This window comes from Cervus canadensis, chromosome 29, assembly GCF_019320065.1.
Source record: "Cervus canadensis isolate Bull #8, Minnesota chromosome 29, ASM1932006v1, whole genome shotgun sequence".
In the NCBI taxonomy this organism is placed as follows: Eukaryota; Metazoa; Chordata; class Mammalia; order Artiodactyla; family Cervidae; genus Cervus; species Cervus canadensis.
In genome coordinates, this window is record NC_057414.1 from 23,136,202 (window position 1) to 23,163,966 (window position 27,765).

General features: G+C 47.4%; 1 protein-coding gene and 1 non-coding gene across 14 annotated transcripts in view; both read right to left on the reverse strand.

The window, feature by feature from the left end:
- NAV2 (neuron navigator 2) overlaps nucleotides 1-27,765 on the reverse strand; it is an 874,724-nt gene that overhangs the window by 270,368 nt on the left and 576,591 nt on the right. For all 13 annotated transcript variants that reach the window (XM_043451131.1, XM_043451122.1, XM_043451119.1 and 10 more), the window contains 2 exons: nucleotides 15,864-15,981; nucleotides 6,413-6,465 (listed from right to left, as the gene is read on the reverse strand). In XM_043451131.1, the coding sequence (XP_043307066.1) occupies nucleotides 6,413-6,465; nucleotides 15,864-15,981 (171 nt within the window). The remainder of the gene's footprint in view (nucleotides 1-6,412; nucleotides 6,466-15,863; nucleotides 15,982-27,765) is intronic.
- On the reverse strand, nucleotides 14,279-14,351 carry TRNAY-GUA. The gene has a single exon. It is a non-coding gene; the product is annotated as a tRNA-Tyr (tRNA).

A 27,765-nucleotide genomic window follows, 5' to 3' on the forward strand; every position in this document is an offset into this window, starting at 1 on the left:
GCTGGAGCTACCTGGCGCCAGGGCTCTCCCTGGGCGTCTCAAGAGACTGCCTTTCGCTGGGGGCCACTTACCCCTTTTTCCAGCTCTTGAGTTCCATCAACAGGTCAACTCAGGCCTTCTCCAGAAATACTCTCCTGTCTTCTCGCTAACTCCCGGCTAAATCCAGCTGGTTCTACGGTGTCCACCAATGAGAACAAGGAGAACAGGGACTGGGAGGTGGAGACTATTACATCCCTCCTCTGTCCTCTGTTGCAGAAATGACCATCATAGGCTCTCAAAACAGACAGTCTTGGGTTTGAACTCCTACTCTGCCTCCTAGGTGAGTGATCTGAGGCAAAAAATTAACCTTCTAAAGTTTGATCTCGATGTGCAAAACATAAACAATAATCATTTGTTTATTGCCTCTAATCATAAAGCTGTTATTATTGCCCACATTTCCTGGGGGAGGATGAGCAGTGCTGAAAGGCCAAGTGGATGGCCCAGGGCCACACTGTTTAGCCAACCCTTCACCCAAAGCAGGCCATTCTTAAAATATCTATTTCTTTAAAAATACTGATGCTCAGATGCTTCCTCGTGTCTGACTCTTTGCAACCCCATGGACCATAGCCCGCCAGGTTCCTCTGTCCATGGAATTCTCCAGGCAAAAATACTGAGGTATCTTGAAAAAACATCACCCTATTAAGAGCTAACATTGGCTGCATGCTTCCTCTGTGCCCAACAGCACGTGGGCACATCATACAGATCGTCTCATGCACATCTTAAAACCACCCTGTTAGAGAGATGAGTCCCCTAAAAACCACCCTGTTAGAGAGACTTGTCCCCTGGGAGCCTGAGGACCATGTCCTAGGCCAGGAGCAGCAGGCCTCCAGGATCCCTGCTTTTGGCCCGGATGGATGCCTTGTAACCTCCACAAGTCAGAGGTGAACATGGTCTAGTTAATGATTTCTTTTCCTAGAGGAGAGTTAGGAGGCCCACAGGATGGGCTAGACCTAACCAGAGCTGGAACCTGGTAGGGGGCCCTAGGCTTCATCACACTGGGTATTTTCAGGAGCTGGTCTTCTGAAAGAGGGCTTCAGGGGCAAACGTGACAGTGGGGAATGGGAGGGAAAAGGCAGGTCAAAGGGAGATCTATGAGGGTCCTGCCCTGAGCTGCCTAATTCCATGTAAAGCAGTCATTCAGTTTTTTATTACTTTTATACGTGGGGTACCACATATCATTTTATTTTGGGGGGAATGGGAGGGGTTCTGCTCATGGAACAGAAGTTTGAAAGCCAATATGCTATCCTTCTATAAATAAATTAGTTGCTCAATCGTGTCCGACTCTGTGCGACCCCATGGACTGCAGTCCCCCAGGCTCCTCTGTCCATGGAATTCTCCAGTCAAGAAAACTGGAGTGAGTTAGGGGCAAATTCCTCTTGTTTTGGGAACTTAGGTGCTGACTTCTGTCCATAGGGGCCTGAAAGGACAGAGTGAGGAGCAGACCTGTGCCCTAAGCAGCAGGGTCATCAAATGTGGGGTCTGTGGAGCCCCAGAGGCCTTTGTGATCCTTGAGTGGCTCACGCCGTATGCAAAATCCCAGGGCGTGAGTGATCCAGGAAGGACAGGGCCAGTAGGTCTCCAATTTCCTAAAGCGTTTCTGTCCCCCTGTTCACGAATGACTAATAGCATCATCATGACTGGAGAAACACCCTTGACTGAGTGCTGACCAGGTGCTCAGGAGAACGGGGGCAATGAGGTCACCCACCACAGAGGGCTGCTGGGAGGGTATCTGTGAAGTGCTTAGGAGCCTGGCGCACTGCAAACACTCTGATGGGCCTTAGAGTTTATTTCCACTGTTATTACTGTCATCTATTATTATCACTTTCATGGCCTCGTTAGTCCTCACAAAAACTTTATGAGGTTCGTATTATTATCAAGCCCACTTTAAAGGACAGGAAATAGAGGCTTCCAGAGGTTAAATAACTAGCTCAAGGCCACAGACAGCAGAGAAGGAATCGGAAGGTGGCCTATCTGGTTCCCAAGCCCAGGCAGGCCCCAGGTCTAGAAGGGCTGAGGGAAGCGGGCCAGACTCCCCGAGGGCCCAGGAGGAGGTGAGCGGGCAAGGCAGGACTGGGAGGCCCCAGATGACCCCAGGCCAGAGCCAAAGGGGAAAATAGGCCGGGACTTTCCGCTGAAAGGGCCTGAAAGGACCCGCAGCTTTGCTAACTTTGCACCTCTCTGAATCAACAACACAAAGCCAAACTACTTAAAATAATACAGATGAAAACAGAAAGTCACCCCCTGTGGCGTCCTCTCCTGGGCTCCAAAGTGAGGCAGAATCTTGGAGTAGAGTGGGTTCAAGGCGCGAGGCTCTGGCAGACCCAGCGCCGGCTGGCTGCGCTCCAAGCAATGTTTCTCCTTCCAAACACACACAGAACTCCGCTCAGCACACCACTTGAAAGCCAAAAAGATGCCCCAAGGGCTGCCATGGCAATGCTAAACAGACAAAACATTTCAACCAGCTCTGACACACAGACACAAACCTATTTAAGGGCCAAAAGGATAGATTGAGGGGTGGGGCGGGGCGGGGGGGAGTGTTGTTTCTACAGCTCCATCTCCGAGGATTTGGCCCCCAAAGCATCTAGGTCGGACTGAAAGAGAGCAAAGGACTCCTTCAACACAAGCTGAGGCTGGGCTTGCTCAGGAAAGGGAAGCCACCATCATGCTCCCGGCATCTCGCTTGCAGACGCAGCCCTGTCTTAGGAGAGCTATGAGAGTGACAAGAGATTCCGATGGCCCTGGCTCTGCCTGTCTCTGAGGACAGCCCTCTGCTCCCAGCACCAGGGTCTTTACAAAGAACTGGGAAGTGATATGCTTTCCTGTGAGTGTGAAAGGTCTTAAAGCACTGCATGGATACAAGTGAGTGCTGATATTAACCTCCATTCCCCACACCCCACGGTTGAACTTCCATCCACAGGGGTTGATTACCATGGGTATTTTCCTTTAGAAAACTTCACTCCAGGTCAGATGGAGCTATTCCCTGAAACACTGCCACCTGGGGAGTGACGATAACTACAGAAGATTTGGTCCAGGCCTGAAAAGACCGCCATGTCTACGGGTTTGTCTTAGTTTGGGCTCTTCCAGGCCCCATCCGTCACCTCAGACACAACAGACAAAGGGCTGACCTTGGTAAAAGCCCACAAGAGTCTCACCAGACAGAGCTGATGGCACGTGGTAGCATCCCTGAGCAAAGGCTGCAAAACCTGCCTCTGCAGGGCCCATGACACCCTCGGTGAACAGCCAGAAAAAGGAATCCTCTTCCACTCCTTATTCCCCATGGTGAACCCTCTCACCTTTCAAGACTCACCCCTGGGCAGTTATTCCTAGAGCTCCCCTTGTCCTGGAGTGGAACGGTCCCCCCATGTGCCATGCATAGATGTCTATGGGAACAGCTGCACTATTCTAGTGTTCAAATTGTTTTCTGGTCTCCTGCCCACTCATCACTGAGCTCCCTGAGGAAAGGGATCCCATCTCCTTCACCTGGGCACTCAGGAGGCCTAGCCCAGGGCCTGGCATTGGTGAGCCTCGGCTGACTGACGGGCTAAAAGCACACAGTGTCACACCCACAATGTTTATGCACCAAGGCCCCCTGGCATTCTCTAGACCACAGGCCACAGCTATGCACTTTCACTTCCACATTCTCTGGGGAGACAGCAGAACTTGAGGCCGAACCTGAAGGGCAGGAGTTCAACAGTGGAGCGCTGGGTAGCCTGGTGGGGTCAGGAGGAAGGGAATATGGAGAAGAGGAGGAGGTGGCCCACCTGCAAAATCGAAGCTCTCGTGCCGGCCCACCAATTAGTTAATGAAATAATTTGCCCCTTGAAAACTGAAGGAGATGGCAACCCACTCCAGTATTCTTGCTTGGAAAATCCCATGGACAGAGGAGCCTGGTAGGCTACAGTCCATGCGGTTGCAAAGAGTCAGACATGACTGATCGACTTCACTTTCACTTTGAAAACTGAAATAGCACCCATTCCCCCTGCTCTGAAGCAAACCTGTTTCTGTCTCCATTATTTAAGGCCCCTGAAGACGCTCTGCTCTCTTAGGGTGGAAGAACATTAGCTCCAAGGAGTCACAGCTACCTTCCCGGCAGGTACGCTCCCCAAACCTCCCCTCACCGTGTCATCTTCCTTTTGTTAACATGAGGCTCTCTGTATGCAGTGCCTTCTGGTCTCCTCCAAATAGGCAACATCTAGCTAACAACAAATCTTTATCACCGACTGCCCTAACTGGGAGCTTGGCCTTCTAGGAATCTAGAAATGGTGGCTCGTCCACTCTGCCATATCCCCCAGTGATGCTTCCCACGAGCAGGATGCACGCGCCCACACAGGTGTAGACACAGCGTCCTATGGGCCGGAACAACACCCATGCTTGTGTGTAAGCAGCGCGGGCCGTGTGCCCGAAGCGAGTGCTGCCTGTGGGATCTGTCACTGTCTGTGATGTAGGTGAAAGGACAGGGTCCCTGTAGCCCTATCCTCATCTTCCTCACTTCCCACAAGACGGAGGGACTGTGGCAGAGGTACTGACGGTTCCCTAGACTTGCATCCTGTCTGCTGAACTATCCTCTGCCACTTTCACCACCAGACCTGGTCTGCCACCCCGCCTCTAAGCTGGAACTAATTATCATAGACAATTTTAGAATTTCATATTTCAGTGTTCTAAAAAAAAAAAAAAACCGACAGCCCATGAAAAAAAAAATCCCAAGATTTCCATAGCTGAAAGAGTCATAGAGAAACCACAAAACTGCGGGTGCTATGTGGCATTGATACATATTTACTAAGTTGGCACAGAAGAATCCGAGGTGATGGGTATTACCTCTTAAGCTTCAAAGTAGACTTTAACAACAAACATCTCAACTAGAAGGGACAGAAAATACAGATGTACCAAACACAAGAAAAGGTTCACTATGTTCACCTGTCAGGTCTACATCTGCATTATAAAGGACTGGAACAAAGGCATCCATTTCTATCCCAGAAGGAAATAACTACATCTCTGTCATGTAATGCTATGACTGCATATGTAAAATGCCTGCACTAAAATTAAGTCTTCTATCTTCCAAATTTTCTCAATTATTAATACACCAGACAGCTGCAGTAGCTTTAGCAAAAATAGCAGCCAAGCTTTCCCACAAGACAAAACAGCCATGAGATGTCTGCACGGGGACTTTCCTACGTGAGGACTGGCTGCTCTCTGGGCCAAACAAGAAGAAGCACAGTCTCCAGTAGAACAACAGAAAAAGAGAAACTTGTTTTAGAATTTAACATGAAAAATGACAGCCCTTCCCTCCACCCCCGCCAGGGACAATCACTCCTCTTTATAACAAGAAACTGTGTGTGTGAAAAAAAAAAAAAAAAGGTTGACTGGAAAGGCTATCGGTCTACTCATTGGGATAACAATTCAGAAAAGTAAACCCAAGGAATGCCAATCACTTCAGTGTATTCTGGAATGAAACTGTCCAATCGTGCCCACTCAATGGGAGCAGGGTGAGGTTAGAAAAACAAATTATGTCTTTTTTTTGTTTGTTTTTAAGATTTCTGGAAGCAAATTAAGATCCAGGGAAAAAAAAAAAATCTGTCCTTCAGTTGCCACCTTCATATTTTAAACAAGTATCACAGTGTCATCTTAAAAGACTTTTGTGAATACAGTTTTTTTTGTGTGGAAATGCATTTGTAAAGCACTGCAAAGGGAAAAACTTGAGTACTCAGAGTATCACCATTCAATGGTCTCTGAACTCAACAGTGATCATGAATTTTAAGTCAAAGATTTATGTGTAGAACATGAAACAAGAATAAAATAGATTTCAAAAGATTTTTTAAAGCTATCATATCAGAGCGTAAGCATATCACACCAGAGGGAATGTCACTTGTCATGGTCATGTTGTGCTTGGTCTGGATGCAATCAAACATTTCACATTGCCTGTCACAGTTCTGATTTCACATCATTCTAACCTTTAAAGGCAATCAGAACACATGCCCCAGTTTCTGGGTCGTATGATACCAACACTCCGTCTGTGCCCCAGCACCACACACAAACAGAAATGGTTGTAGGTCCTTGAGAAAAAAGCAGAGTCCTAGCAGCCCAAGTTCTAAACAAGGATATGTCTGCACCAGTTCTGCATAACTTGTTTCTAAGAGCAAGGACAGTATTTCATTTTCCTTGTCTCACGACCTACGTAAAAATCACAGTTATTTTTCAGCAAACGCCAACAAATGTCAGAGAGGCAAACCATGGCTATTTGGAAATGGCTGTTAGTTTATTAATATAATCCCCCAGAGTAAAGCTCATGGTGTGAAAGTTTTCAAGACAGGCACTATCATTTAGAGGCGGGGCTTACTAAGCTAACACAGACACTCACTGCTCATGTATCACTTACCATTTGAGATCTGTTCTTTGGACAGCCATTGATGTCTTCGATCTTCTCATTTGCTGAAAAAAGAAACACGGGTCAGAAAAACAAATAATCATCACAGACACCGCAAGCAGTGATGTTCAAGACCCTTGAGGCCAAGCAAATCCTAAGGCCCATTCTGGGGTTTGTCCAACCAGCACAGGCATGTGAAATACTGAGACGCTTCTAGCAGTCTTCAGGACTTAACTCATCGAGCTGTTGTCCTCCAGGGACAGCTGGGGCAAGGTCGCCGTCATCTAAGGCAGAGACAACTGCACTGGCGACAGTCTTGGAGTGATGGGGCAGGGTGGAAATGTTTGCACACTGGGAAATGGGCTGAGCTGTGACTGTGCTCTAGGCTCTGAAAAGGCAACCACAACTTCCCCACAAAAGATGGGGTGCTTCAGAGTGAGATCCATGTAGCCACAGTGCAGTTCCTGGGGACAAAAGCCACAGATGGTAGCACCTCACTCCATTTTTAGCCAGAAATATTAAGGTTGCTTTTGCCTGTCCTGATACTATTCCCAAAGTGGATCTTATTCCCATTGGGATCCTATTCCCAATGGAAAACCAAGAGAGTGAGACTTTAAAAATGACATACCTGTGCCATTTAGTGAGTCCAAATTAAATCTGGAACATACTCTATTGAAGTCAAAAGAGCGCCGACCTACTTAGAGAAGTGATAGAAAGAGACTGAACTGCATAAGCTGGAAATCAAATGAAAACAAGAAAGAAAGGCCCAGCTGCCCATGGTGAATGTATTTCATCCTCAGTCTAAAGGAACCCTTGTAAGATATAGGCTAGAGCATCTGAGTTTGCAACTGCAGTGCTACAAGAAAGGCAGTAGGTATAGTGGCTTGGAGGCAAAGATACTCCAGTTTGAAGCCCAAATCTACAGCTTCTGAGCTGTGTGATCTTAGCCATGTAACACAACCTCTCTGTTGCATTGCCTCACCTATAAAATTGAGTTGGCTCATCTGCAAAATTGAGCTAATACCATGTACTTTACAGGAGGAGCTATGAAAAGAAGATTATATGATGCTAGTAAAAGGCTTAGTGCAGTACCTAGCACACAGTGAGAGTTCTATGTATGGTTGTTGTTTAGTTGCTCAGTTGTGTCTGACTCTTTGCGACCCCATGGACTGCTGCCCACCAGGCTCCTCTCTGTCCATGGCATTTCTCAGGCAAGAATACTGGAGTGAGTTGCCATTTCCTTCTCCGGGGGATCTTCCCAACCCAGGGACCGAACCCAGGTCTCCTGCATTGAGAGTTGAATTCTTTACCTCTGAGCCACCTGGGAAGCCCTCTTTGTATGGTAGCAATCATTAATCCAATTATACATATTCTTTATCATCTATGTAAAAATATATAAAATAAAATTTCCTTTTTTGATCTGAGTTTAACCCAGAAACCTAGCTAGGACTTCACAGTAAAGGACTACAGATTCGCCTTCTCTGAAGACTTTTTAAGATTTCTTCCCAATCCCACATCCCCTTACATGTCACCACTCTCAAAAGATAAGGCCGACTAGGTCTCTCTGGTCTACCAGCACCCTGGAAACTGCCTCTGAATTGCTTTTAGCCACCTAATGTGTAACTCCTTTTCTAGCCTCCCCCAGCTATGCAGACATGTAGATTTTGTTTTCCACACTTGTATCCTTACAGCTCAGTAAGTGCTTGCAAAATTATATATATATCACATCCGATTTTAATGACTGTAACATCTAAAACGTCCATGAAAAGACATAAAAAAAAGAATCTGAAAAGGATAACAGAAACAGTTTCCCATGACACTAAGGTTTTAGAACACCTGTACTTAAATATAGCTCACTGTTACCTCCAATGGGTTTATTTTTTCCTCCAGCATTTCTACCTTGAGAGAGAAGTGAAAAATAAGAAGGCAAGCTAGTGGCAGGACATTATTTAAAAATCTAACTACCAGAGACAGGCTGGTTAGTATACACTCAGCCTCATCTACACCTTCTTTAGAATTTGCTCAGAGTAATAGACATTCAGGCCTATGACCCATCTGGGAAGACTTCGGTCTTCCAGGAGCCACCTGAGTTTTCTCAACTCTTAAGAACACTGGGATAGGCATTTTAGGAAGCTTTTTCTACCTGCTTTTCCCTACTCCCCAAAGAGGTGCCATAAAGCCTTTAAAAAGCACGTAAAAGATGCTCAGTGAATGGAATGACTCACAGGTATTTGTTATTCAGTTCACCAGAAAATACAATTAGCCAGAAGGTATCACTAGCATGTAAGTCCCACAAAACCAAGGACTTTCATCTGCTTTGTTTTCTACTATAACCCCAGAGCCTAATGCAATGCCTGACACACAGTAGCCACTCAACATGTATTTGTTGAGGGGAACTAAGGACTGTTCTTAATATTTCAATGAATCAAAGTTTTACTGCCTATTCTGAGGCAGCTGCCCTTTCACTTGTGTATATATAAATGTATGTCCTGAAGGTGGAAAAAAAAAGAAAGATCCTTGACACCTGGCACTCCTTCATACATTGGAAATTATGGAAGGCTAGCACTCTGACCTTGGATTTTGATATACAATACTGGAAGAATAAATATGGCTTTTGAGAAACAAGGCCACTCCCGGTATCTTCCAAATGGATACTTGTGATGGCCAAAGTCATAAGTCACTGGGTTCCGATCAATACCCAGCTCGTTGATGCTCATTAAAGTGAAGGATGGATAGCTGTAATCCTGAGAAGTCATTTTAAAGATCATTTATATACCTTCTGGATAAATGATACCAAGGGATTGAGTCTAATTATCCCTGTAGTTCCTTTTCACGGTCTGTCACTTAAACCACAGTCAGGTATTCGTTGAGTTCATTGGGCTCCTATCAGGCTAAAGCTGCCCTTTTATAATATGCAAAATAAATCAATGGGGTGGAGCCCTAAAGAAGACATGGGAAGAGATCAAATGACTCAACCCAAACTCAAAACAAATGCTTAATAAAAATGCAAAAAAGTTTGGACCTCCTAGTTACCAATTTCATGTAATATAAATACTTCTCCTTTAACTTAAATTCTCAAGAATTTCTGTGAAAGTGAAAGTGTGGAAGTTGCTCAGTCAAGTCCGAATCTTTTCAACCTCATGGACTATACAGTCCGTGGAAATCTCCAGGCCAGAATACTAGAGTGGGTAGCCTTTCCCTTCCCCAAGGGATCTTTCCAACCCAGGGATGGAACCCAGCTCTCCGGCATTGCAGGTAGATTCTTTACCAGCTGAGCCACCCACCAGAGAAGCCCATCAAGAATTTCTGTGGTTGTCATAAATACTTAAAGCAATAATAGAAGCTCTCATTCTGCTGCTAAGAAGAGCTTGGTCTTCAGAGCTGAATTTACTAACTTGGGGTAGGAGGTCTTTGGCTACAGCCCCAAAATAGAAAACCAAAGAAGCAAAGCCATGTCCCATAAAGTCCTCATTAAAGTCATTAAAACTGGCATCCTGAAGGGCCAGTGGTATTCATTCCAGCAAACTCTAATGTGCGGACCTATCTGCACGCAAGGTGACAAGTTAGTCATTGGAAAGCATCAATGCACTTTAAGAAGTATTGAATCAAGCTTGTCACTTCTCAACACTTCTCAACAGACCTCCTGGGAAGAGTTCAGAGCATTTCAAAAGCCCAAGCATCTATGCTTGGCACCTATGTATGTGCAGTACAGTTGGCCATGCTGCCACTGTCCAGAAAGAGAAACTGCCTGCCCTCACTGAAAGGCATATGACTTACCCAAGGTCATGCCATGGTAGCAGGTCGTCAAAAGAAAGCAGAGTCCCACGGGTTGTGTGAATTTCCTGGTTGTGCTCAGAGGCAGCCCAAATAGTGGGAGAGAATGAGCTGCTATCAGCCCTCGTCACCCACAGTGGGAATCTCTTCCTCTGTCTTGGCTTCCTCCTTCTCTCCAAGCCTCTCTTGTTTGCCCTGTTTCCCGCCCCCTCTCTCTCCTCTGTCCTCTCTTCCTCCCGCCCCCTTCTCTTCTTCGCTCACTCCAACCCCTTCTGGCATCCTCCCTGAGTGACAGCAATGTAAGCAGAGGGAGGGAGGCCTGTCTCTCCCTCTTGATTCATGCTGTTGATCCTGGCCTCGTAAACCTTTCTAATAACTCACGGACATGGCACCATTGATGGGCTGGCAGGCAACTGCCGGCTTTGGGCAGCTCAGGACTCAAGAAGATAATCATACTAATAAGCGGCTGAACACAGACATTCAAGCCTCAGTCACCACAGCAAGGGCACCAAGAGGCGGCAGAACAGGGTTCATGTTCTGCCCAGTGGGCAGACGGCAGTGACGCAAGAACGTGGGCCCCAAGTTATCCCACTATGTGGGAAGACGGTGGATGGATAAACAGAAGGCTAGAGCCTCGGACCTATCTGGGCTCGATGAAGACTTAGTGAGGAGTAGCATCTGTGAAGAGCATTTAGGGTTTTCCTTCACATAAATCATCTTAGCTTTCAAAGGATTCCAACTCTCCATCACTAGAACTAGCTGCGAAGATGGTTAGATTCCCCAACCTGAAAGTCAAGTCAACCCCTGGCTTTGTTCCTGGGTTAGCCCTGTACCTTGCCTTATTTGCCTTGTTGTCTCTGGCTCTCTACCCTCCAGTATCTCTGCACACTATTCCCTCTACCAGGAAAGCCCTCCCTAACCACTTCACCCAGCTAGCTCCCAGTTTGAGGTCTTGGTTTACAGATAAATTCCTTGAGGAAATGTTCCTTGATTCCCTCCTTGCTAATCCAGTATCTCCTTTCCCAATCATGGGTCAGGCCTCACAGCACATGAGCCCTTTATCATTATGCACAATCTTCCTCTCTCCCAGATCTAGGAAGTGGTTGTGACTTAAAAGGACAATCTCTCTGCCTGCAAGTTTTGATGGACCTTCATTTAGATGAGGTCTTTCCAACTATTTTAAAATAACTTCGAACCTTCAGAAAAGTTACAGGAAGAGTATAGAGAATTTCCACACATCAACCATTCTCATCTTCTCCCTTCCTCTCTCACACCCTCTTTCTTTCTTTTTTTTTTTTTTTCACACCCTCTTTCTATCAGTAGACATTATTTTTCCTGAATTATTTTAGTGTAGGCTCAGTTGTGTCTGACTCCTTTGCAACCCTGTGGACTGGAGCTCACCAGGCTCCTCCTCTGTCCATGGAATTTTCCAGGCAAGAAATCTGGAATGGGTTGCCATTTCCTACTCCAGGAGATCTTCCCAGGGACCAAACCCACATCCATTGTGTCTCCTGCATCAGCAGGCATTCTTTACCATCTAAGCCATCTGGGAAGCCCTGGTGGCTCAGACAGTAAAGAATCTGCCTGCAGTGCAAAAGACCCCGGTTTGATCCCTGGGTTGATCCCCTGGAGAAGGGATTTTCTCCAAAATCCCCTGGAGAAGGGAATGACTACCCACTCCAGTTTTCTTGCCTGGAGAATTCCATGGACAGAGGAGCCTGGCGGGCTACACTGGAGGTCATTTTTCAGTGGCAATTTCCCCTGGAGCCTGGGGCCGTAGGGAGGGCCCCACACTCACGGGGAAAGGCAGAGCAACATCCACACATCTGTCCCATCCCCTTTGCTCTGTAGGAGAGCTCTCGTCCAAGGGGTTGCAGAGAGTCGCACACAACCGAAGTGACTGACACACACACCGGGGAAGCCCTAGTGCAGGCTCCATGGGTCATATCACTTCTTTTTGGTGTGTACTTCCAAAGGACAAGGATATTATATCGTGGTACAATATTAAATTTCAGAAAATCTAACATTGCTCTAATTCCAATATTCCAACTTAGTTAATTGACTCAAAAATGTCCTTTATAGTGTTTTATTCCCCTGAATGGGATCCAGTCCAGAATCACGAAGCGCATTGAGCTGTTGGGTCTCTTTAGTGTCCTTTCTTCTTAAACAATTTCTCAGCCATATTTTTTTGTCTTTCACAGCACTGACATTTTGGAACAATTCAGGTGTTTGTTTGTTTTTTTTTTCAATAGAATGTTCCATAATTTGGGTTTATCTGAGAGTCCTCGTGATGAGTTTCAGGCTTTCCAACCCCTGAGTGCAATACAACATGAAATGATGTTGCATTCTTTTCAAGGTACCCTATCAGGAAGCACATGACATCCAGCTGCTTCTCACAGTTTGATCACCTGGTCATGACACCTGACTCTCCCATGTGGTAACTATATTTCCCTTTGCAATGAATACACCATCAGTGAAGAGCCACTTTGAGACTATGTACACAGCTGCCCTCCATCCAATGTTCTCCCCTAGATTTCAGCATCCACTGATGATTCTTGCCTTAACTAATGTTTACCATCACAGCTACAAATCCTTCTGCATTCATCAGTCAGCATTCTCCTGTTCAGCTGAGGCCTCTCTTCTCTCCCATTGATATATCATCTATTTATTTATCTATCAGCATATAGATTTGTATACTCCTATTTTATTCCATGGGTATAATCCACAATGGTCCTCAGTTATATTGATACTCCAGTTGTCTCAGATCAGATTGCTCCTTATAGCCCTGGAGTGTAGAACTAGTACTTGCAGGGAGATACTACCATCAAGGGGCAGATTTTGACTTCATGAAAGAAGAGCTTTTAAAAGATTCTAACTCTCCATCATTAGAACTAACTGTGGAGGTAGTTAGTTGCCCATCCTAAGAAGCATTTAATAGAGTCTGCTGACTACTTTTCCTAGAAGCAATTCATACATCAGGTTGAGGCTTTTAAAAGGTCCTTTCCAAACCTTAGAGTTGCAGCGCCATCCTGGAAAGGAGGAGGGTGACATACAGTTGAGAGGAACACTCAGGAGAATACTACACGCTGAGAAGGGGAGACATTCAGGCCACCTGTAGGAAACAATCCAACGCAGGCTTAGGGAAGCGACTGCTGCAGTGAGCAACATTCTCATCCCTAAACTAATCAACTCAACTTCTTGTGAACATCACCGCACACCAGACACCACGTTCAGTGCTGTGAACCCAGAAAGGAAGATGACTCAGAGCCAGACCTATGGAGGGCCAGGCCCAAGACAGCAGTCAGTGGGATGATAGAGGAGGGTCCCCTCCAGCTCTATCTGGGAGGGAGCTAGGAAGGGGATCAGAGGGAAACCGACTTTTCAAGAATGAGTAGGAGGTCTCCAGCCAAAGAGCAACTGTAACCACTGGACTTCTGTTTGGCACAAGACGGAGTCTCGAGGAATCCAATTCTGGGAATTGGTGGTACTAACTTGAGCCTTTGAAATCACAGACTAGTAGCTCAGGCTCAGAGAGGTCACCATCTTGGGAGTTCATCTCATCAGAATAGATTAAGGGAAGCATCCTCCTGAGCAATGATAAAAACTGTAGTAGCTTATATTTCCATAGCACTATGCTTAGTAAGTTTGCCATACATATTCACCAACTCTGGGACCCAACAGACATAACTAATCTATCATGACACACTCTGACATTGATTCTAAGGCCTCTTCATCTTTCTACACATACCTTTCGAGGCAGTGGCTACCAAGCGCTCTCCAGAAACACTTCAGAGTATCCAAGCTCATCTCACATCTGATGCCTACTGTACACTTCACAAGATTGCCACAAGATCAGACAAAGCAGGCATGAAAGTGAAAGTTGCTCAGTCATGTCTGACTCTTTGCAACCTCACGGACTATATAGTCCATGGAATTCTCCAGGCCAGATTACTGGAGTGGGTAGCCTTTCCCTTCTCCAGGGGATCTTTCCAACCCAGGGATCGAACCCAGGTCTCCCACAATGCAGGCAGCTTCTTTACCAGCTGAGCCACAAAGGAAGCCCAAGAATACTGGAGCAGGTAGCCTATCCCTTCTCCAGTGGATCTTCCTGACCCAGGAATCGAACTGGGGTCTCCTGCATTACAGGCAGATTCTTTACCAACTGAGCTATCAGGGAAGCCCCAAAGCAGGCATGGCTGTGCCTATTTTATTTCACTTGTTTTAACTGCTTTTTTAAAATCATTTTTCCCCCTTTGGCTGCACCATGTAGTATTCGGGATCTTAGTTCCCCAACTAAGGATTGCACTCATGCTCCCCGCAGTGGAATCACAGAGTCCTAACCACTGGACCACAAGGGAATTCTGTGTGCCCATTTTAAAGACAGGGAAACAGGTAGCAGAGTTCCTGTTCAGAGACCCATGTCTCAAAGAACTGAGAGCATCTTCTAGGAGATGGGGGTGGCCTCAACAGTCTGAGCAAGCTTGACCCCCCTACCCAGTCAACTCCAGATGAGAACTCCAGCCTGGCCAGCACCTTGACTCTGTCCTTGCAGTCACCCAGATAAGCTGTGTATGCACCCCGATGCACAGAAATTGTGAGGTAGTGAACAGACTTTCTTTTACGTCATTACATTTGTGACAGTCTGTTATATAGCAACAGCAAACTAACACAGGAGAGAGAGAAAAAGAAGGGCCAATGGAAGCTGGTCTTCAGCCAATCTTAGGACAGCAAGGAAGCATCTTTCTCTCTAAATGGCACTCTGAAAGTTTCACCTTAGGCCAACTCGCCTGTATTTGTAGGAACGATCTACACAGACCTGAGCAGAGCTACAACTAGACACGGCTGCCTCTCATACTTGAAGGATAAGCAACTTTTCCATAACAACACGCCCGAGGGGCTGGGGCTTCTGTCCTTTTTCTTCTTTCTTCTCCCTTGGCATCAGTTGGCTGCTGAGGCTTTCAGCGACAACAATCAGCCTAATGCCATCTAATTGACCTCCCGCCTCCACGGTCGGCTCCAAGTTCTCAGGCAGGACCACTGGGGTGCTTCCCCGAAGACCCAAGGCAAAGCTGTGCACAGCCTCCGCCCACGTGCCTGCCCAGAATAACTCCTCTTCTCCTCCAGCACACAGGCCAAGGCATTAAAAATCCCGCTGCCCCAGTTCCCTGCCCCCAGTATTAAAACCAGAACCAGCCCTCTGCAGAGACTGAGCCTTTGATTTCTCAGACCCAATTAAAGTTCGCAAGGAAGAACCAGCCTCATATTGCCTTTTCTTTTTCTGGAAATCTTTCCAGAATAATCCACAAAAAAGCACATCATTGGGGCAGGGGAGGCAGGGGCAATGAGAGAGCCAGAAAGATGATAGGACGGAAGAAGGGGGACAGAGAGCCCCTCCATAAACCACAAGCATTTCCCACCAGCCATGGCCAGTCTTTCTTCCTGGAGAAATCAAGATGAGATTGACCTGTAGGTGATCTTATCAGGCAAAACGAGCTGGTACCCAGCCTCCTCCAGCACAAAACAGAGTCAAATAAACTGTCAGCACACAGGACACAAACACTGCCTTTTCAGATGATGTCAGGGTTCCATCCCCACTCGCCAGAATCGACCCCTGGTGGATTGGTCTCCACGGTAACTCACCCACCCATCCCCCTCCACCCCACCCCGCTGAGGTCAAATCTGCTCTTACCTACAACCTGGATAATCTGGGCCAGGAGGACGCCGTCCGTCACATCTTGCTGGAGATCCTTAATGAGACGCTTGTGGCCCGACTTGGCTAGATAGTGATTGGCCCAGTCCGTGTAGATCTGCAAGAAAGCACACGGGCAACTTTAGGAACCCGGTCAGATCCCATCTCAGCGTTCCGAGCAGCTGCAGGGCCAGCATAGCAGCCACGGTCCCGCCAGCGAGCTGTCTGGGGCCAGCCCTCTCCATTAACATGCAGTGCATTATGCCCGTGGGGCATTCAGCTGGCCAGAGCCGGGCTTTCACCTATTGAGAGATCTGCCGTCAAAGGCTCAGGAGAAAGCTAAAGAAAGCCTCAAAACATGCAGAGGTCTGAATGGGACAGGGGACACGGAACTAAACAGTCTGCACCAGACGGCTGTGAGAGGCTGAGGCTCTAAATGCAGGCGCGGTCTCCCCCACCCCACCGCCCGACCCGGCCCCGGCCCATCTTTTTCTCTTTATTGAGAAAACGGATGGGGAGGTTACCACCCATCAGGCAATCTTTTCATGGGCCATTTCAGGGAAAGGAGTTCTCAGGAGCTTGGGTGCCTTGTAAGGGAGCCAAGTACCAAAACACAGAGCCCTTCAATTACTCTTGTGTGAGTGGAGTTATTAATGGCCTCACAATCATCTCAAATTTAATCAGCTTAATTTAAAAGCCCAGCATCATTTTCACTGTTGGGATTCTGTGAACAGAAACAACAACAACAAAAATAAAAACCCCAGCAAATTCCAACACATTTAAGCACTGTGTTGGTGAACATAGCACCTGGAAGGGACAGGCTGGGCTGCCATGGGATCAGGAAAGCAGACCCTTCTGGGGGACACACAGACCCGCCCCTCCCAGTCACAGAGCCCCGGGCGCAGAGAGTATTTTCTTCCAACAGGCTGACAAACCAGGAAGACTCTCGCCTGAAAACTTTCTCCCACAATGACACAAGCTGAAAACAAAATTGAAAACCTCCTCATCAGTTCTGTGGGCTAAGTTTCCTATGTGGACTTACGAATTTGTTGGGGAACATAAAGGTGTCTATCAGAACCTTCCCCCACCGCCCCAGGAAGGATATGAACATATGGCTGCTCAGAAAGAGAAGTGTCCCATCTCGGCTGGGCCATGTCAGCGGCTGCAGCTCATGTACTAACCCATGGGAGGTTTCCACCGAAACGATGAAGCCCATCACTGCAGCTCCATCAGCCGGCCTGCTCTGAGATCTTGCGTGACTCACAGCGGAAACCCTGCCCCTGCCCCAGCCCTCCCTCCACCCTCTTCTTCCCCACACCGTGCTCATCAGAGGAGTCTCACACCATGGGGTACTGCTCTTCAAAACTCCCAAAATGTGGGTTCAAGGGCCAGGGTCTGGACTTGCAAAGCAGGGCCCTTCCAGGGAGGGGCACCTCTGACCACTCAAACAGGGACCAGTGAAGGCCTCATCTCAAGAGTGGACAAGGCGGACGTGCCCTTTCTACTTCATCAAGAGCTGAGAACAGAAAACTCCTGTCCATTACTTTCTTCCCTCAAGACTCCCGAGTTGTCAGGTCAAAAATTTAGTACAGCAAGATCATTTTTCAATTTCACAAGCCCTGAGGAATCTAAGGAAGTGGAGCGCCATCTTGGTCTCCACAATGGCCAGTCTGAAAGGTCAATGATCACTGGATGAAACTGTTAAGAGGGAGACAGGGAAGGGGAACAACTTTCAAAAGAAAAGAAAGACCAGGGTTCAAGTCCCAACTCTGGAGGCTCCCCAGGGTGGGGGTTTGGGGTTGTTTTGTTCAATGATGTAGCCCAAGGACCTACAACAGCATGAGGCACGTTAGAACTTCCCGGTGTGTAGCTGTGGAGGAGTGGGTGTCTGACCTCAGCTGAGCACCTTAGCTCTCTGAGCCGAGGTTTTCCTATCTGCAATATATGATCAATACTGTGTATTTGTCAGTTCTTATGAGGGGTGATATAACATATTTTTTTTAAATAGTGGCTTATACAGAGTAGGAGCTGACTAACAACTAACACAGACCCTAACACACGCCCTACACTAGTACAAACACTTAACACATATTATTAACTCATTGCATCCTCATTCTGTGTGATAGATGCTAGTACTGCGTCCATGCTTCAGAAGAGAAATTTGAAGTGCAGGGAGGTAAAGGAACTTGTCCAAGGTCACCGGGAAGTGGCAGAGCCCAGAATTTGAATCCAGGCTGACTGGCTCTAGAATCCCTTAGATGCGCTCAACACTGCTTCTCTGAATGAGTATAAATGATTCAAATCACTCACCCCCTCCACGACACCCTCCTACTGAGGAGACTCATTCCTCGATTCAGTTATGTTCACACTGAAAAAATTGCTTACATATAGATAAAAGCTCCAAATCGACCCCATGCTGTCACTTGACTTTCCTGGGCTTCAGTTTATCCAGATGTAAATGGGCACAGCCAGGCCTACTTCAGAAGGTGGTTGTGAAGAACTCAGTGAAGCGCCATCTGGAAGGCCCTGGCCTGACCCACACGGGGCTCGGGAAGCAGAGGCAGTGGGTGGTCATGAGGAGGACTTTGGCATGAGCAGAGCTTTAAACATTAGCTGCCAGGCTGCCTAGTACACCTGTGACCTTTGGCCTGGGTGTGCTCACGAGGGAAATAACAATACATACCCATCATCAGGTGATTATGAGGGTGAAACAAGTCCATATACATAAAGAACACAGAATCTGAGACTTGCTAAGTGTCCAGTAAATAAAAGGAATTATGAGAAAGGTGACTCCCAGCATTATAAAATGGGCCAGAAGAAACCCAGCCACAGCCTCTACCCGGAACCTCCAGGACACAAATGACTCAAGAACGCACTCCCCTTCTCTTTTGCCACAAGATACAATTTCAAGAGTCTGGAGCACTCCCTCTGCAATCACGAACCAGGGTAGATGGGAAAAGACAAGCAGGCCAGAAACCGGCCAGGCTGGAATGGAGAGCGAGGCATCCACCCCCAAGCAAGAGATACACCCCCAGGGATGTCTCAAGCCCTGGAGGGATCCTACCAGCTGAGGGTCTGAGGGACCAAGCTGCTGCTGCTAAGTCACTTCAGTCGTGTCCGACTCTGTGCGACCCAACAGATGGCGGCCCACCAGGCTCCTCCGTCCCTGGGATTCTCCAGGCAAGAACACTGAGGTGGGTTGCCAGAGACCAAGAGAACATCCCAAAGCTTAAAGCCGTCCGCCCCACAACCGCCAGCTGAGGTGAGAACAGGCCATGGGCAAGAACACCGCTGAGTGGGCAGCAACTCAGGTTCCTCCGCTTATTCCCTTGCTAGGTGATTAAGGGTATTTTAAAATAGACATACTCTGTCTAAAGCTAGCCCTCCATGTATCAGCACAAATCAGCAGGAAACCAAGGTTAAGCAAGCTTCTTTCAGCAAATCCAGGGGTACCTACACACACACAGTGTGGAGTCCTGGTGAGGCCACGCAGGTATCTGGTATACCAGGGAGAACTTAATTCTACAGTGGTCAGCAATGGCTCTGCAAGAGAGGTGAGCCTCTCTACTAGAAGCTGTGTAAAACAAGAGCTCTTCTTCTCCCAACTTGAATCTACCTACACACCACTGCCAACTTCATGTTCCAACAGCACACCTCTAATCCTGTCACCTGCTCCAAAAATCATCAATGGCTTCCCATTGAACTAAAGACAGACTTTTCACACTGCAACTCAAGGCAAGTCTTCACACCCACCCACTCTTCCCCAGCTGGTGTTCGACCTTGCGGGGGAGGTGGTGCGTGTGAAAGTTAAGAGCATGGGCTTGGGCACTTGCCAAGTCAAGCTGGCCCTTGGCAAGTGAATTTCTATTCACCTCTCTGTACCTCAGTTTTATCCTCCATAAAATGGGGATCATACCAAATATACAATAAGGCCAGGGACCGGCCAACTGTACACAGGCCAAACCCAATGGGCCACCTGCTTCTGTAAACAAAACACTACGGAAACCCAGCCACATCCATTTGCCATCTGTAGCTGCTTTCATACCACAATGGTACAGCTGAATAATTGTGATACAGACTTTTGGCCCACAAGTCCTCAAATATTTACTGTCCGGTTCTTTACAGAAAAAAGTAGCCAGTCTGTGTCATAGGCACTGAATGATTAATATGCCTACACTGAACAAATGCTCAGGAATAATTATGATTATTATTACCGCAGGGAAACTGGACCTCACACTTCCCCCATGTCTGAACTCCTGCCACCCCACCCACCTGAGGGCCTCCACCGGGACCACCCAGCATCCCTAGGCTGGTCCTCCATGAAGTTCACTCTTGATTTCCCGACTGCATCCAAAGCTGCATACGAAGCAGGGAACCTATACGCCGGCACCATCACCTCACCCCCACTCGCAGGTTGGGGGCAAAGACGGTGTCCTGCCCATCTCTGGGCCCAGACGTGCCTCTCAAGAAGGGGGCACAGCAGGGGCTTGGTAAGTGGTTGTGGAGTTGAGCTGAACAGACAGCAAAAGGGCAAATCCCAGAAACTGATTACATTGGTGACTTAATATGAGCTCTCAGCAAATACTCAAGCCAGGATCTCAAGTCTCTTTACTGATTGAAAAGAGGAAGGAATAGAGAAAATAAATCACTCCATAGTGCACGCTCACTAATCAGGATCCAAACAAGAATCATTAATTTATCTGGAGTTTCCCCTCCCTAGCTCTCAACTTTCTGAAGAAATGAGTCACAGAGAAATGCCTAGATTTATTTTAAGAAATACAGTTTTCATGGGTCATGCTAAAAACTGACACAGGTCAGGGCCCTCCCCCTCAACTACTGTTTCAGTAGCCCATGCAATAACTACCATTCTTCCTAGAAGTATCTTTGGAAAATAAACTCACACATTCCTTAGTCATTAAGGACTTCATCAGGTTCAGAAACTCAACAAAAAATGGAAGAGAGTGTGTCTGAAATATTAAGCAAGAGCTACGGCATGCAGGGCATCCTCTCTGAGCCTCAGACATCCAAAATCAACTTCTCCAGAACCTCTCCTTCCCCAGGGTTCTAGAGACTTAGAACTGCTGCTGCTCCAGGCGGGCTCCCTGGAGCCCACCAATCCCTGATGGGTGGACTTTCAGTAGAAAAGGGCAAGAACCGCACAGTTCTGGGAAAGAGTAAAATCATCATCGCCACACCCAAATCCAAATTATCACATCATTCCAGAGTAAAAATTCTAGAAGAACAGGCCCTAGAATCGTCTCCCACTAGTATCCACAGGAGTCTTTCCCACTCTGACTCATCTCACTGAGTTCATCACTCTCGCCACCAGCTCTGGCAGGAGACCTCATCGGTGCTACAGAAGCACTTGGTGAGGGAAAGGAGTTCTGTCAAAGCTCGAAAAGAAAAAAGGGGAAGGAAGACAATGACAGCTGAGAGCGAATTCGTTTTGATTCACTTTATGAGCCTTGACAGGGTTTCAAGGAGTGTGTCATTTGTTTGCTTACAACTCCACCTCATTTCGTATCAAACAGGCTGAAATCAAAGAGGGAAAGTCTTGACAGATCAAGTGAAGTAAAGAACCTGATTATTAGTTGTAACAAGAAAACTGATAAAAATTGCACTGTTGTTAAGCCCATGGGGAAGGTGCCAAGTTTATACTGCAATTAGCTCTCCAGTGAAGGGGGATGGGTAGCATTAGAAGGAAGAAACCTCCCCAAATTCTATAAAATAACTGCACCTAAAGTCGTTGCCCTAACAACTCTTAAGTCCAGACCAACATGTTGGGTTGCCTGATGGATCCAAAAGGCAGCAGATAGAATTAGCACAGCGGTCAGGGGAGGAAAAGGGTGCAAATGAATCTCTTAGCAGGAAATGCCAGAGTGGAGATTCAAGATACACTAGTCATTTATTAATAGCATCTGAGGTGGTTTCCAGCCAATCAGTTGCAAAGAGAACCTATTGTCTGGCCTCCATTCAAGGTCTCACTGTAGACTTCAGGGATATCTCCAACATCATATCATTTCCATGACTGTGCAGTGTGTGGTTAAAACGGCTTAGTTCTGATTGTCCCGAAGTACAAAAATGACATTGCAACAATAGTGCAGTGTCCACCCAGCACCTGAATACACAAAGAACGATTATTCAATTAGTCACAGTTTTAAGAAAATCAAAATACACCATTTGTTATTAAGGGCAAAGCTAGTTAACACATTCACTTCTGCATCCCTAGCATCTAGCAAGAAGTCTGGTACCTACCCCACAGGTGTGGCGTGCTCACATGTCCACAGATCATTTCAACTGCCTGGGGTAAAGTGAGGGGCCTGAAGTTATTAGCTGGTGGCTTTTTTCCATGTTCCCGCTCTCCCTATCAGAGTCTAAGATATTCTCTCTCAAGGTAGACCCTGCCTTGATTAAAACCACTGCCTTGAAATAAACATTCAAATGGGCAAATGATGCCCCAGCCCTATACGCTGGAAAGAGACAGGGAGCCCAGAGCAGCCAATCTTTGGCTCAAGGCCACAGAGTACAGCCAGGGCTGAGCCCAAACACTGGGGCTGCTCCCTGTTTTCTCAAAGGAAGAATCCAGTTCTGCTTGGTGTCCTTGATTCTTACTACCTACTCACCCTGGAGGGCAGTGACTCCTCCATCCACATCTTTGCCATCCAGCCAGGTGGCCCACGGTGAGTCAGGGGGGCCCTCACTTACATGGTGGTGATATGCAGGTTTGCCTCACAGACACAATGAGAGTATGTATGTCAGTGGTTAACACAGCGTCTGGAGCACAACACTGAATAAATAGTTGTTACTCATGTTCAAGTGGAGAAGGGAATGGCTACCCACTCCAATATTCTTGACTGGTGAATCCCATGGAAAGAGGAGCCTGATGGGCTATGGTCCATGGGGCCGCAAAGAGTCGGACACGACTGAAGCGACTTAGCACGCGCGCGCGCGCACACACACACACACACACATTCATATTCAAATTAATGTAAGTTTCACGGGAATATGTCATTCTAAATTGCTGAGAGCTTCCTCTTTTGAAAGCCACTGTTTTAACTATGTCACTGGAACACTTTCCCAAGATTATCATGATTCATGCTTTTTAAATTAACCCAATTCCATGTTTTCTTGATGACCCATGGATATCACTATGAATAGCATTTTGATGCATTCAAGGATGCCCGTAAGGCTGCAGAGTTACTGGACTGTCTTTAAGACCCCAGAGTCCTTTAAAATTGGGTGCAGAGTAAAAGAAGCGCCATTCAAGCCAGGGCCTTGATGGGACTTTTCCACTGAAGAGAACACATCTAAGTGTGCAGACTTTCGTGGTACCCCTCTGATGCTCCGAAGGTCATAAGGGAAGGCCTGTTGGCTCTTAGCTTGTCTCTAGACAGTGAGGCTGCTAGAAAGCTGAGATCCTGGAGCACCAAGATGTGACCAGGGTCTGTATCTCCAACCCGAGCATGTGCCGAATGGTACTGCCAGTCCCCACGCTCAATATACATTTTGGAACCTGATTCACAGGAACTTGTTTATACCAAGGAGTACATTTCCCTGTCTGGACCCAGAACACAGTAGCAGGCAGAGGGAGGAGCCCACTGCTGGTTTCCCCCTTTCTAACTGGCAGTAACCTCTGGCCACTGCTGAGTTTTCCAAATTTGCTGACATACTGGGTGCAACACTTTAACAGCACCATTTTCTTAAGGATTTTAAATGGCTCCTCTGGAATTCTGTCACCTCCACTAGCTTTGTTCATCGTGATGCATGCTCCCTAAGGCCCACGTGACTTCACACTCCAGGATGTCTGTCTGGCTCTAGGTGAGTGATCATACCAGAACGGTTATCCGGCTCTTGATGACCTTTCTTGTATAGTTCTTCTGTGTATTCTTGCCACTGCTTCTTCATCTCTTCTGCTCCTTAGGTCCTTACTGTTTCTGTCCTTTATTGTGCCCATCCTTGCATGAGATGTTCCCTTGATATCTTCAATTTTCTTAAAGAGATTTCTAACCTACTTGTCTGCACAACCACCAAAGATGCCCCCTGACACCAGCCCACAGGTATACTCTTGTTCCAAAGGGATACACACACGTGTCAACACACACACAGCAAGTAAGTAGAGGAGGGGCAGGGCTTATCACTAATTTGAATTTCCACCCCCTTCCTTCCCCCACCTCCACAACACCTTTCTTTCTACTTTACCCCTGAATGATATCAAGTCAAGATAAGTTGCTCAGAGCCACATGCATGCCACAGTGCATTAAGCAAACTCTCCCAGAGCAGCTGCCTATGCTAGATCTCGTTCTTGTATAGGATGCTAACTACCATCAGCCAAATTCTACAGTGAGTTGATAAAAGAGAGCACCTTTTAGAGTCAGACTGCTTATGTTTCAGACATGCCTCAACCACTTCCTGCAAGAGTTATCGCGGGCAAGTTCCTTAAACTATAGCTGGGCCTCCATTTCCTCATCTGTAAAATGGATCAACCCCCTATTCAGGTTCTTGTGAGACTGCAAAGAGGTCATCTAATAATGCCCTGCGCATAGCAAGGGCACACAGCATGTTGGTGCCACTCAGTAATACCATGGGGACGATGCCACGCACTGTGAGCTCTTGCCCGACAGAGGATTCCTTTAGTTCCCAACTCACTGTGAGGCAGGTATCATCTCCCCCATTTTACAGATGAGGAAACAGAGGCTGAGAGGGGAAATGACTTTCCCAATTTCACACACAAGAATGCAGCCTTTGAAAGCAGAGACTCTGGCTCCTAAAGAGGCCAACAGCTCCTCAGAGGCCCATGCAGGAACCGCTGGCCACAGATGGGTGAGTGTCAAGGCTGCGTGGGAAAAGCAGTCAGAGAGAGCAAGGCTCATTGCACAACAGCCACCTCAGTGTCCCTGGCTCCTGCCCCTGGGAACAGAGCTGGCTGCTTGTCACTCATGCCTAATGGACCCAAGAGGAGGGGCTGACACTTTCCCACGTCACCAAAGCACAAAGCCAACATCATAGCAGTGTCACTATCACAAAAATAAAAAGGCCAATACAACACGGGTTACCAGGGCTGGGCAGTATCCAGATGGGAGTAAAGTCGCCCAGTTCCTCCAGCCTGAAGTGAGCCAGGGCTTCGGGGGAAGGGCCCACAGCCACACAATGGTGGCATTGTCTTGTGGGAACACCTACCAGTCACAGGTGGGCGTGCACAGCAACTCCGGAGGTTTTGAAACTGTGCCTCTAGAAAAATACACCAGGCTGGCAAACGTGTTGGGAGGCACTGGCGAGATCTTGAGGAGGAGCACACAGGTGCCTGCTCACCCCACACCTTAGGCTGAGTCACCTCTGATGCCTGGGATGGCCCTGGCTTGCTTGTGCCCTGTCCTCCTGGGATGGGCTCTGCCCTGCACCACTCTGGACAGGTCACACAGTCCTTTCCCGTTCATTTCCCGGCTGATCGCCACCACCTGCGCACAAGGGGAGCCGGGCTGCTGGTGAGAACCTGCTGAGTGCCAGGCGTTGTGTACCTGTCATCTACAACGTCTTCCCACCCCAGAGAGACAGCGGCAGGAGAAGAGAAATTCTCATCTTGTTTTGCTCACTGAACTTTCCCAAAACATCCAATATGGTGCCTGGCACACAGTAGGGACTCACTAAATACCTGTGGACTAAATGAATCATCCCCATTTTACAGGCTGGAAAACAGAGGCTCTAAAAGGTTAAGAAACGTACACAGGATCACACAGCTAATAAAAGGCAATGCTCCATTTGACCCAGGCCGCCTGGTCCTACGGCTACCAGCTCTCACCTCAAATGTGCACCCAGATCTCCCAAGGGCCTCCCTGGAAAGTCAAACAAGGCCACGTAAGGATGAAGACCTATCACCAGAGGCTTCAAAATAAAACCCCCCACTGTACTCCCTCTCACCCACTCCAACCTTAGAAGATCTGAGTAACTTTTGACCAGGGTGTCTAGCATCTCCAAGAAAGTCAAATGTCAGAGCCCACTTGAAACTTCTCCAGTATTTTCTCTCCCTTTCTGTGTTCATTAGTTACTGACTGATTAGAGATACTTTAAGTGCTTCCCCTACGTCTGTGATGGGAACCAGGTCCCTCCAGGCAGGCCTGGCAGGTGGGGAGGAGGAGATGGGGCTGCCGGCAGGGGGAGCTGCTGAGCACACTCTTGGAGAGTGAACGTTCCCAAACTCAGCACGAGCTTTTGAGAGCTGGCTGGCAGGGTGGCCACACCTGAGGGGCTGGCGAGAACCTGGGTAAAGATACAGGCCTCCCTCCTGTCTGGTCATGAAATGACCTTCTAAATATCAGCCTCCTTCCAGTCCTCCAAGCCCGCACAGTCCCCCTCACCTGCGGGTAAAGGGGATGCCGACCATTGTTTCTCGGTTGCCCTCTGTCCTGCCAGAGTGCCTCAGTTTAGCTTCCTAAGCACAGGCTCCCCAGGATTTTGGCTCCACTGGGTCCAGTTACCTTGGAGTCCTAGGCAACTTCTGGCAGGTTGCTTAACCTCTCTGAGTCTCCGTTTCCTTTTCACAGGATTGCTGAGTGCATAAAGTGAAATGTTGGATCTAAGGACCTCACCTATTTGGACAATATGCCAACGCTTTGTGACTTGAGCAAACCACTTTCTGAGCCTCAGTTTCTATACCTGTAATATGGGATGATTATCTATGGTGAGGACTATTGTGAGAACTAAATGAAAATGTTTATAAAGGGCTTAGCACAGTGCCTGGCACATAGATGGAACCTTTAAACGTGAGCTTCCTTTCCTGCCTTGTCTCCATGCCCCCCACCCATATATCCCTCTGGTACACCACTCACACATGGGCTCTGCCATGTTAAACTTCAGTCCCCGCTCGTGGGTTTTCTGGACCGGTGTGTTCTTCCATATCCCTCCGTTTAGCAGGATCCTCTTTTCTAGATACCAGCCCTGACTGCCGGACTTCTCTCCTTCCTCTGAACTCCGAGTGCACCGACAATTAAATATACCCATGTACCAGGTCCCAGCCCTTGTGCCTCTGCCCACACCATCCTCTCCCCAGCAATGCCATCTCTTCCCCACCACCTTGCAAATGCTTATTTGGCATCTTATGAGCCCGGTCAAATGTCAATCCCTGTAAAGCCATTCCCAACTCACTGTCTCACTCCCATCAGGAAATTCTTTGTTCCCTCTTCTCTGGCTCCAAAAGCACTCTGCACATGTCTTCATCATGGCTACTATAACCATTCACATGTCCAACAGGGTCTTCTCCGGGGGTAGAGAACAAGTTCTCCACACCTCTGAAGCTCTAGCACAATGCCAGGACCTCAATAAAGAAGTACTTACGGATTTACTGCAGGGTCAGTGGGTGGATGGATGGAAGAGAAATGGAGGGGTGGACTGGTGAATGTTCAGATGGACAGGCGGATGAATACAGGGGATGAATGAATGAATGTGTTCTCCTTCACTGCCTATAACATAAAGCCCCTTAAGTCAAGATGATGCTTCATGTATCTTTCAGACCAGTCTTAGCACAAGATATAGAATGGGCACTGGTTAAGTAATACTTCCCTCTGAGAACTTCCAGCAACATAGTAGCAGGATCCACTTGACCATGGATATTAAAGTGCTATTTAAAAAGAGACACACACACATAATATGGTAGAGCAGGCTTGCACTAGCTCAGGAGAGATGACTGGTTAAACTTTCAGGAAACCTGTGAGTTGACTGTTAACTAGCCATTAGTGAAAAAGGAACTATCAGAAAGAGAAATTTGAGAAAACAATCCCATTTACAATTGCATCAAAAGTAAGATACCAAAGACTGAGTTTTCACCTTTGGGCCACAACGTTTTCTGGTTGTCCAACTTTGCATTACCAGATTAGCTTGAAATTTATTCAAAACATTCTCTGAAAGGATG